We start from the raw sequence: 12,018 nt of genomic DNA on the forward strand, positions 1-12,018 counted from the left end.
TGATTGGCTACAACTGGCTCTATGTAAAGCCGAATGCGATGGAGAGACAATAAACGAGTGCGAGCAAGAGTTATCTTTTGGATGTATGATGCATGTAAGTTTCTTACCTCTTGACGTAATTAAGTAATTATTTGTGGCAATATATGCTATAAAATAGATGCAACTTCATTGTTTTAATGATGTTTTTTTACAGTACAAAAAGTAAAGTGCATTATGGTCATATGGACAACATTTTCGCGTGAAATGTATCGATTCAAAGAGAATCACATATGATTGTGGAGTCATGGCTAACTTCACACAAGATAGCCGAGCAAGTGCTTCGGGTACCAATCTTCTCTCCTCACAGTTGGATTATTGTGGAACCATACGTGAAATCTATGAAGTTGATTTCAAACGATTTAGTATTTTCATTCTTGATGTAAAATGGTTTAAGCCTATTTACAACGGTCCCCATGCAACAGTGAAAAAAGATAGTAGCAGTTTCTTTGCAATAGACTCCACCAGACTTTTCGATGAAAGTGATACTTTTGTTCTTCCCGAGCACTGTGAGTAGGTGCATACTAATGATTTTATTAATCGAAGCTTTCGTTTTTAAAGATCCATTGATACATGTACTTAAGCATAATTTCACATATATAATTGATGACATTTGGCACCTATCTTCAATATAGGTGGTTTTTCATCCAGATTGTTCTGATCCAAGATGGTGGCACGTGATCCAAGTTGCACCACGAAGTAAGCAAATTCTTGAAGATAGAGATGTGGATATGGAGATGCCACTACCAATGCCGGATCCAATTGATCCAGATGAATCTAGCGACGAAGATGAAGATCACAATATGAGCAAAGACAAAGATGCACATAATGACATCGCACGGGAGGAAGATGGAGATCACGATATTGAGGAAGAAGACAACGATCATCAAGAATCACCACACTTTATTGAAGAAGATGATCAAGTACTTTTAGATGAACGTACGATGCTAGAGTATGATGATGATATAGGAGATCAACTCGATATAGAGTTAGAGATAGACTTGTTTGGCACGTTAGACTTGGCTCAAGATGAAACCATTGATGTAAATGCTCTTCATTGATTTTTTTCATCTCAAACTTGAACATGAATATATGAGCTTCAAAGGCTTGATGTACATGCTCTCGTACTTTTATTCTCTCAAAAGATCAAACATGTATGAAAATTTAAAAAAAATTGCCATTGGAGAAAAATAACTTTTAAGGTCGATATGAGTAAAAAAACTCTTTGTAAAACATCGCTATAAAAAAGTATCTCAATGTCGCTATATAACGACACTTACAATTCAAATAAAAGTCACTATATAGAGACTTTAGCAATGGTCACTAGGGATGTTTTTATCGAGGCTATGCTTATATATTAATATAAAATCTTGGCAAAAGTTTTCATGCTCATTTTTTTATCTTCACAGTATTGGTAGAATGTAGTACTCTTTTATATATTTTCTTTTGAATTTTTAAGCAAAAAATATAAATCCTGGTGAAACTTTAAATTTTATTGCATAAAAGTTTCAAATCGTGGCGAATGTTTCAAATTTTTATTTTTATTAAGGAATAGAAACTTTCGGTGCCAATATAAAAGTTTAGCTTCTTAACGAAACTGACTTGAAAAAATCATCCATGATGGTTGCTATATAGCAACGTTTGACTAAAGTTGCTATATAGCGACCCTTGACGAGGTGCGCTTCCAATACTGATTATTAGTGCCTCATGCATGCTAAGCGTTGATACTTAAACGTCGCAATAGGATCTGTGTGTAGTAGTGACCTACAAGACAAATCCTTTGTGCACATACAAATCATGATCTCTTTAAAACTTGGTCATAGAAGAATTCCAACCTACCTATCAATGTGAATGACTTCGCGATGCCAAATATCACATACTAGAGAAACATACAAAACATGCTTATGCGTAGTGTTGCCCTTGGGTTGTGAAGAAGACTGCTGGATGTGGCTATACTTAGTCTCTTCCTCTCCACCAATGCTACAACTATCATGCCCACCATACCCAAGGATAAGCCTACTCCCATGCACTACAACAACAAGGAAATCCCATGGTAGTGGCCGATGAATTTTCAGGCCATAGGAACAAGTACGTGATCGTACAGCGGTTGGACCCACACCATGGTAAGGGTGAGGAAAATTGCCACAGATGCTGAGGTAATTCTAGAACCCAAAAGACACAAACTTCTGCACACAACAATTCAGGTACTGTTGAAGCTTTGCATTTCCTCCATGAACATGAGAAACTTCTTCAGAATGGTGTCTCATATGGAAGCTATAATTAAAACCAAGCTTTGCAAGTTTGTCGACAGGTTTTTTGATATGGCTACCTTGAGGGTACATGACATCTCAAGTGATCGTGATCGAGCTGTGAGCAGGTGGAGACTTTCCTTTGTGATACAAGTGAAGGATGTGAAGAAGATCATGCGATTTGGCTCTCACTGATCCCCTTCTCCAGCTGCACTAGCACGCAAACCCATTCCTGGGCTGTGAGGGGAACATTTCACCATGGCTTTGCACGAGTTTCACACTAGTATATGTTAAGCATGTGCAGCAATTTTGAGAATCAAACACATTTAGAACTACATAATAAAGTAAATAACAAAGCACGTCATAATCAAGAAACAAGATCTACATTAGATTGAACTCTTTGTTGAGACTTTGATATCTCACCTTCTTGTTTTTGCCTTGCAGGGGTGTGACTATCACGTAGGTTTAAGACAAGGACATATTTAACTTCACATGTCCTCACATTTTCATGTACAGGAGGGTGCTATAAAAAGGGTTTTGGAATAAACTTATCGATTGAATGGGAAATTTGTGCATTTTATTAATTAACTATTCACAAATTAGGGGCTTCACAAAATGCCTTGAATGCACATGCTATGTAGGGTCTATGCATAAGGTTTTGCCTTAATACCTCACCTTGGCATTTTAGCCTTGTTATAAAAAGGATTTTGGAATAAAAATTTATAGATTGAGTGTGAAATGGGTGCATTTATCAATGTAGAATTCAAAGATTAGGTACGTAGTGACGCCCCTCCCTTGAGGTTTCTGCCTTGATACCTGATCTTGGCGTTTTCCCCTCGATACCTTGGGATTGACTTTCTCCTCTTGGCGTTTTCCCCTTGATACCTTGGCATTGACTTTCTCCTTGATACGTCACCTTGGCATTTCTACATTGATACCTAGAGAGAGTTAAGGTCGGAGATGGATTATCATTTTATGCATCAAAATTGGGAATCCATAGTTTCAAGTTCGAGCAACTCTTGTTTATATCATGACTAGTTTCCCAATGTTGTTTTTATAGTGAATAGAACCTTGGAGGGGGGGCCTTGGAGTGGTTCTAACAAATACGAATTCATTTGCATGTTCATTTGTTTAGAGATAAGTATGCTATTATAAATAAAGCACAAGCAGGTCACCCATTGAAGGGCGTTATGGATTTCCTCAACACTTGGAATGGAGCCTTTGTCATGCTTTTCTTCCTATACAGGATTTCCTGCCTTTCATCTACCAAAGCTAGGTCCACAATTAGTACTCCGCCAGCTCCCCACGCTTTGCCTATCGTTGGCCACCTCCATCTCCTCACCAATCTTCCCCACCGGAAACTCGCCCAACTATCCGCCCAATACGGTCCCCTTTTTAGTCTCCGCCTCGGCTCGAAGCCTGCCATCGTCGCCTCCTCTGCATCTCTCGCTAAAGAGTTCCTTTCCGTCCACGACCAATGCTTCGCAAATCGCCCCATGTTCGAATTCTGTGACAGCATGATGTATGGCTATGGCAGTGGAGTCGTGTTCACTTCTTTTGGCTCCCATTGGAGGGAGATGCGGAAGATGTTTGCACTCGAGCTTTTCTCCCCGGCAAAGCTTCGACAGCTTCAATATATCAAGGAGGAGGAGGTTGCTTGCTTTCTGGAGAGTATCCGCATCGAATCTCAGGGAGGGAAGGTAGCAGTCGATATTGGCAAGTTGGTGGCCGTCCTGGCAGCGAACACCGTATGTCGCATGCTTCATAAGAAAAAGGGATCCGCGTCCACTGCAAGCGCCGGTGGCGGCACGCTACAAAATTTCGTTATCGAAATGGCGCACGTTGCGTTGCCCACGATAGGAGATTTCATTCCCTATCTTAGTTGGCTAGACTTCATACCCAGGCGACGCATGAAAAATCTACGCAGGCGCGCGGACAAAATCCTAAGATCAATCGTGGCCGAACGGAAGCTTGCCATGGAAAGGAACCCAAGTGACGTAGAGAACGACTTCCTTCAGGTGCTCGTCTCAAAGGGAATCAGCGGAGGACTCAGGGACGAAACTGTCAAAGGCGCGATGCTGGTAAAATGCGCTTCAATATTAATCGCTGTTTGCAGATTGAGGAAAGCCCATTGCATATATTGTTGACACCTCTCTTCTCAAAAGTGACTCTCGCCTGCCTGATGCTCTTACTACTGATCAGGACATGCTCGGCGCCGGCATTGACACGTCTATTATCACTCTGTAATGGGCCATGGCGGAGCTCCTTCGAAATCCCCGTTGTCTGCATAAGCTTCAGGATGAAGTGGACAACGTCGTAGGAAACGGGCGCAGAGTTACGGATGCCGACTTGCCCGCTCTGACGTACCTAAAACACATAGTCAAAGAAGTTTTTCGTCTGCATCCGCCAGTGCCGTTTCTAATCCCTCGCATTTCGTCCGAAGCATGCAAAGTGGGGGACTACACAATACCAGCAAACACGCAGTTATTTGTGAACACCTGGGCGATCGGAAGAGACCCACAACTTTGGGAAAGGGCCGAGGAGTTTTATCCTGAGAGATTTGCCCATATGTCCATAGAACTCCGCGGACAGAATTACGAACTGATACCATTCGGGGCAGGGAGGCGGATCTGTCCGGGGTTGCCATTAGGTCTGGCAACAGTGGAGGTGACTCTGGCCAATCTGGTGCACAGTTTCGATTGGGAGCTTCCACAAGGGCATGCTCCTCAATCTATGGACATGAAAGAGAAAGCAGGTATGACTGCGCGTAAGGCTACGCCTGTGCTTGCCTTTGCAAACACACGATTCTGATTATCTAACGCACAATAAACCATGAACTCCACAAGATGCAATCATGCATAGATATAGACGTAGAGGTGCCAGCATAAATGCCTGTTGATCATTTGATTGATAGTAGCAAGGACCGAAACAATCGCCAGAGAAACTCAAAACAAGGTTTGTAACAGTCTCCTGAACAGCATAATCCTCAAGTTCGTAAATCCACTTCTGTATATTGATCGAGAACCCGTCACTCAGAAAGATCAAGGGGCTACATTTTGTACTTTTCATATTCAAATTATAAGCATATTAGTTAATGTTGCCGTGTTGCTTCTGCTTACTACGATGCTTTTCCCCAATCAACATTGTGTAGCTCCCCAATTAACATTTTGTAGCATTGCAAATACCAAATTCTAAGCACCGAATACAAAGCTCAGGTGATGCCGCTAAAGACTAATAACACTGCCCACAGCTTGCAAGCTAAACTTGGCGGTTCAAACTCACGTAGGGTCATGATAATGAAACCAAGAAGAGCTTAAAAGAAAGTGTGATCTCTTTATTGCACACATTGTGTGACCAACATAAAAAGTGTCTACCTGGCTAGCTTTGATTGCAACCTACTCTTTATTAACTAGGGTGGGTTAGGCCGCCTAAGGGGAAAGACAGAATGAATTACAAAAATTATAATAAGTCGATTTAAATTAACAATGTTTTAAATTTAAATGAAAAAAGTAAGCTGAGAATATCAAAATTGTATGCTTTTTGCTTTTTTGTGTTTAAAAAGCAAGGATATACTTTTACCCACGAGTTTTTACGCTATTTGAATAAATCCTTCATGATTGACATTAATTAAAATCAATCGAAGGGCACATATTTATAAGGGCTAAAATCAATCTAGGGGCTCATATTCATCACGTGTGACTCAAGGAGAAGGAAGAAAACCAAAGAATATTTTTTTTGTAAGTTTTGAAAGTCAAGAAAGGGAAATACCTTACTATAAACTAAGCACGCAATAGTAGGTCCGAGGAAATATCATGTGTGTTTAAGCGTTCCCTTCTTGCGAGTACCTCAAGACACAAACAGATATGAATTTTGGAATATGCAAAAGCAAAAGTCAACAAATAAGGTGCCATTCAAAACATATATATACATATGTATAATATACTTTATATAACCACACATAGTGTAGGCAGGGAGGCGACGTGCTTCCTTCTCCAAAGAGTTATAATCCAAGGGAACGGGCCCTTCCCTATGCAGGAGATTGGAAGCGCCGAGAATATTAGCTCCGAGATTGAGTATCGTGAATATGTAAGAGATAGACACATTACCTAAATCTCAATGGGCATGTAATTTGTATTCCAAGTTGAACATCCAAATTCATGTACGCACCAAGTATGTACGTACGTCTGCTTCACCTTCTGAAAAGATGCCAAAAACACATTTGAAATGGAAATAGTATTAAAATATGGTATTGTTGAACGACAAATCATTAGTCTAGCTTTTGTCAAAATTATATATATAAATTGCTACATGTAGTGTTGGAATGTAAACAACATTTATGAGGCAAGGTCATAAAATATGTGTCTCTCAATCAAAATCACCAATTCTGATCATATGAACTAATCACTCTCGAGTCTCCACTATGTTCCATGCATGGTTTGATGTACACGTGCAACACTCCAAACTATGCAAGTGTTCAATGCCCCTTGAAATTTACAAGAGGAGGAACTATTTTTCTCTACATATCTACTTTCTCATTTGTTTAATCATTTCTACAAGATCATGGCTCATGCCAAAATACAAAGTTCCCATTACAAATGGGTGTCTCAAAAAAATAGCGGAGATCACCTAAAAAGCGGGTTCTTCATAAACAATAATCGATGAGGCTTTAGCCTACCTGGCGATGCTTTTTTGCAAGACGTAGCATCCATATTATAGAGAACAAAGAATTTCCAACCCTGGCAGTACCAAGGATAATGAACCTTGTATAGCCATTCTTCATCTCATCCACAATAAGCCCCAAAAAGGCATCATATACACTCTGATTCCAAATCAATTCCCATGTCAAAAAACTATTCGATGTCTGTTGTGTATGTGTGAAGAAAGTGGGAGAGAGGGAAGGAGTCTCACTTGTGGCTTTCTCACATGCACAAATGGGGGAATACACACAAAGGTGCACGCTGAAAACAGTTTTCCTCTTCTTAGTTGTGAAAGCCAAAAGAACTCTAGTACAAAGAAATAGAAGAACCCTATATGTGGGTCTCAAACCAAACTCAACTAACTAAGGTGGCATACTAACTGAGCCACAAACTAGAGTAGATAAGGATAGCTGTCATCCAGCTATTATTTGTGGGCAGTGTACCAACCGCATCTCTAGCTAATGGCATAAATACACAACGGTCACCTTGGCATATCGCGAGTGGAGCTCGATATCTCAACACTCCCCCTCGAGCTCAATCCCAATTCCTGCATACCAAGCAGGTCTTTGAACTTGCGCAGCTTCTCTGCGCCCAATGCTTTCGTGAATATGTCAGCTACCTGATCCTCTGTGCTGACATAAACTAGATCAATAAGACCTAGTAAAACCTTCTCCCGCACATAGTGATAATGCACCTCAATGTGCTTTGTTCTAGCATGAAAGACTGGGTTCTTTGCCAAGTGTATGCTGCTCATGTTGTCACAATAAATGACAACTGGCTCATCTGTAGACTGATGCATATCATAGAGTAGCTTATGCAACCAAGCTACCTCACATGCAGCCATTGCTGCACCCCTGTACTCAGCCTCTGTGCTCGACAAGGCAGCTGTAGGCTGTTTCTTGCTGCTCCAAGTGACTGCAGCACTCCCAAAAGAGAACACATACCCACTAGTAGATCGTCTATCAGAAATACTACCAGCCCAATCAGCATCAGTGTATCCATGCAACTGTATCTGAACCCCAGCCTCATAAAATAGTCCATACTGCAATGTGGACTTCACATACCTGAGTATGCATCTAGCCACATCCAAATGCGGTTTCCTTGGAGCCTGCATAAACTGACTTACCAACCCAACAGCATAGCTCAAATCTAGCCTGGTAATAGTCATGTAAATCAAACTTCCTACTATGCGCCTGTACATAGTAGGGTCTTCCAGAAGCTCACCTGCATCTGCCCTCAGCTTCACATTCTGCTCCAAAGGAACTGAAATAGGCTTACAGCCTGTCATCCCATATTTGGACAGCATGTCCAATCCATACTGCCTCTGCAAGAGCTGTATCCCACTTGGTGATCTAATCACCTCAATGCCCAAGAAATAACGCAGCTCTCCCAAATCCTTCATCTCAAACTTCTGCCTCAATAGCATTTTCACATGAAGGATATCTTCATCACTATCACTTGTGATGATCAAATCATCAACATAAATGACCAGCAGCATAATCCCTTTCTCTGTTTTTCTCACATAGAGTGAGAAATTTGCCTTGGAAATCTGAAAGCCAATAGTGACAAGATACTGTCCTATCTTGTCAGACCATGCTCTAGGTGCTTGCTTCAAGCCATACAAGGCTTTCTTCAACCTGTAAACAAACTCAGGATGAATAGCATGAACATAACCTGCTGGCTGCTCCATAAAGACCTCTTCTTGCAAATCACCATGCAAGAAGGCATTCTTTACATCCATCTGATGTAAAGACCATCCCTTCGATGCAACCATAGCAATGGCTACTCTTACGGTTGCCATCCTTGCAACCGGGCTGAAAGTTTCTTCATAATCAATGCCATATGTCTGTGCATACCCCTTGACAACTAATCTTGCCTTATCTATTCATAGAACCATCTGCATTGTGCTTGATCTTATAAACCCATTTACAGCCAATTGCATTCTTGCCTTTAGGCAAAGGCACCAATTCCCATGTAGCATTAGCATCCAAGGCATCCATTTCTTCATCCATGGCTTTCTCCCATTTTTCATTTCCCATGGCTTGCTCAAAAGAAGTGGGTTCTGGTTCCTGTATCACTTTGACCATATAGGCATAGTGAATGGCTGTAAATCCATCATATTTCAGCCTATCCACAGGATACCTAACCCTGGTAGACCTGCACAAAATAGGCTCACTTCCAGGTGCTCTCAAAACATCCCTGGTCTTCCTTACTCCAGGTGTAACAACAGAAGGAATACCCAACTCATCATCAATGCTCTGTTCTGAGCCACTGGATTCACCATCCACACAAGAGTGACCTGCATTCACATCAAACATGGGCTGATCTACCTTCTCTTTTCCTTTTCGTGATACCTGCGTACCACTCTCTGCATTGCTTTGAGGGGATTCTCCTGATCTCAATCTGCCTGTCCATGGCGAAGTATGTGAAACACTGGTAGAGGACACTCCAGGTCCATTGATATTTTGTGATTGCTGCTGTGCATTTTGTGCAGCATTACCATTTTGTGCATCTACATCAATCATCACATTTACTGGTTTATACCAGCTGCTCATCTCATCAAAAACAACATCTCTGTTCACTGTGAACTTACGTGTAGAAGGGTTATAGCATCTATACCCTTTCTGCTGCAGAGAATAACCAATAAAGACGCACCTGAGTCAACATACCACACATCATTTTGTTCTTTTGCACTTGTCACAGAATTGGTCATATGCTGCACCATAAATAGATGCTCATTTCTATCATCACCTTGCCTACTAGAAGATGCATAATTGCCTTGCTGCAATTTTCCATTCATAATGTCATTCTGCTTTTTGTAGCAGTCCTTAGCCATATGACCCATTTTGCCACAATAGTAGCATTCAACATTGCTGTTTGCATTTTGGCTTCTCTACCATCCACCACGGCCTCTTTGGCTCCCCCTGCCTCTAGAGTTACTACGTCCTCCTGCATAGGACTGGTTTTCTTGCGTTTGCTGCATATTCTGATTTCTACCATGGCCTGCAGATCGGCCTCCTCTACCTCTGCCTCTACCTCTGCCAGCATTTGAGTAGAAGACAGTTTCTTTTGAAGTTCCTACTGAAGAAGATGCACCACCATTTCTCTGCTCTTCGGAAATTAGAAAAGCAATCAACTCCTCAAAATCAGGAAATTTTTCACGGACGGCAATGGATGTCCGGAACTGTGCATAATCCTTTCCTAGACCATTCAAGGTCACAGAGACCAAATCGTCATCGTCCACTGGCGACCCAATGGAAGCAAGTGCATCTGCAATTTTCTTCACTTTCATGTGGTAGTCATTTATGCTCAAATTTTCTCTCTGCACATTGTGCAACTCCTGTTTGAGCTGCATTTTCCTGGCTTGCGTATTTGTGCTATACATTTTTGCCAAAGTATCCCATGCCTCCTTTGGCGTACTTGCATCTTGAATATGCACAATCATGGAGTCCGAAATACTGATAGACAGCCAGTACATAACTTTCCTGGCTCTCTCATGCCATCCTTTGAATGCCTGTATTTCTTGTTGACTGGGAACATTAGGAAGAATAGGTTCTTCTTCATTTCCTGTATGAATTCCCAATAGCCTTTTCCCATCAAGAAATTCGTCATTCTAAACTTCCATGCCTGGAAGTTGTTCTTGTCAAGCTTTTCAGTGACAATCTGTGAAAGAGAATCAGATGCCATTACAGAACACTGCAAAATATTCTGTCACTGCAAAAAACATAGCTTTTGCCTCACACGGGCAGATCTGCAAAACTGACGAAAGTGGTATTTCACCACACAGTCACTTCCTAGTGATGATTTTGCATCAACAGGCAACAGGCATGAATCTGCAACTCCCAATATCTCTGCACACAGGCATACGATGCAATTTCTGCAGCAACTTTCCACCGACTAGCCGCGCAGTGGCCGCACAGCCAAAAACAGGGCCTTTTTCTGAGTGCCTGCGAAGAACTTCCGCCTTCAAAACGAGCCCCGAAATGGCCTCGAATCAGAAACATAAAAATAAACCTTCGCCCTTTCCCGCAGCATATACTGCGCTCTCACCACACCACGAAGGGCGTCTCAATCTGAAACAGTGCACTCTTGCACTTCTGGCTGTGCTACCTGCAGAGATTTGCTCCCAAACTCGAAATAGGAAAGCAACACTGGTCCTCTTACTAGGACACCACGAACTTGGCTTGCTTTCTTGAGCTCCTTACCATGAACAAGGCTCTAATACCATGTGAAGATAGTGGGAGAGAGGGAAGGAGTCTCACTTACGGCTTTCTCACATGCACAAATGGGGGAATACACACAAAGGTGGAGGCTGAAAACAGTTTTCCTCTTCTTAGTTGTGAAAGCCAAAAGAACTCTAGTACAGAGAAATAGAAGAACCCTATATGTGGGTCTCAAACCAAACTCAACTAACTAAGGTGGCATACTAACTGAGCCACAAACTAGAGTAGATAAGGATAGCTGTCATCCAGCTATTATTCGTGGGCAGTGTACCAACCGCATCTCTAGCTAACAAGTCGGTGACATAAATACACAACGGTCACCCTGGCATATCGCGAGTGGAGCTCGATATCTCAACAGTATGACCATAAAAGAGATGAATCAAGCTTCTCCTGTTGAAGTTCTCTGATCAACGGAAGCTTGATTGATTGATCAAAGAAGGTTTGAATGACTAAGAGAAATGCCAGACATAAGACATAATTTCTTTAATACAGAAAACTAATCAAAGCAACGTGAGAAATCTGTGCGAGTATTTCAAATAAATCATAATTGGCAGTGAGTGTTTTTTGTGCCTGTATTAGAAATTTACATGGTCAGGTTCCTAGCCTTGATTCACAAACAAATCTCCAAAGGCAAGAACATCCCCAGGAAGTAATTTTCCTTCATCACTCCATGTACTGAAGTTTCTATTCTTAAGTGAGTTTCCACACCAACAATGTTCAGCTCGATCCCTTTGTTGATGACATTGTGATACCCAACTCGGTAAAGATAATGTTTTCCACCTCACTCCGTGAGATAAATTTACTAAGGCCATC

The 12,018-nt window shown here is 41.6% G+C and overlaps 2 protein-coding genes across 2 annotated transcripts; both read left to right on the forward strand.

The window, feature by feature from the left end:
* Window positions 1-3,475: 3,475 nt before the first annotated feature.
* LOC147885727 (cytochrome P450 750A1-like) lies at window positions 3,476-4,432 on the forward strand. Its single transcript, XM_087396202.1, has one exon. The coding sequence runs from the start codon at window positions 3,476-3,478 to the stop codon at window positions 4,430-4,432; it is 957 nt and encodes a 318-aa protein (XP_087252328.1).
* Window positions 4,433-4,493: 61 nt separating this feature from the next.
* LOC147885728 (cytochrome P450 736A117-like) lies at window positions 4,494-5,096 on the forward strand. Its single transcript, XM_087396203.1, has one exon. It carries the CDS (start codon window positions 4,539-4,541, stop codon window positions 5,094-5,096), a length of 558 nt encoding a protein of 185 aa, XP_087252329.1. The 5' UTR covers window positions 4,494-4,538.
* Window positions 5,097-12,018: the final 6,922 nt, after the last annotated feature.

The sequence above is a fragment of the Dipteris shenzhenensis genome, chromosome 25 (assembly GCF_047967505.1).
Source record: "Dipteris shenzhenensis isolate YYH24624 ecotype China chromosome 25, Dip_SZ_1.0, whole genome shotgun sequence".
Classification (NCBI taxonomy): Eukaryota; Viridiplantae; Streptophyta; class Polypodiopsida; order Gleicheniales; family Dipteridaceae; genus Dipteris; species Dipteris shenzhenensis.

Coding starts and splice junctions, on each gene's coding strand:
- LOC147885727 (XM_087396202.1), top strand. CDS start 3,476: ATGGATTTCCTCAACACTTGGAATGGAGCCTTTGTCATGCTTTTCTTC.
- LOC147885728 (XM_087396203.1), top strand. CDS start 4,539: ATGGCGGAGCTCCTTCGAAATCCCCGTTGTCTGCATAAGCTTCAGGAT.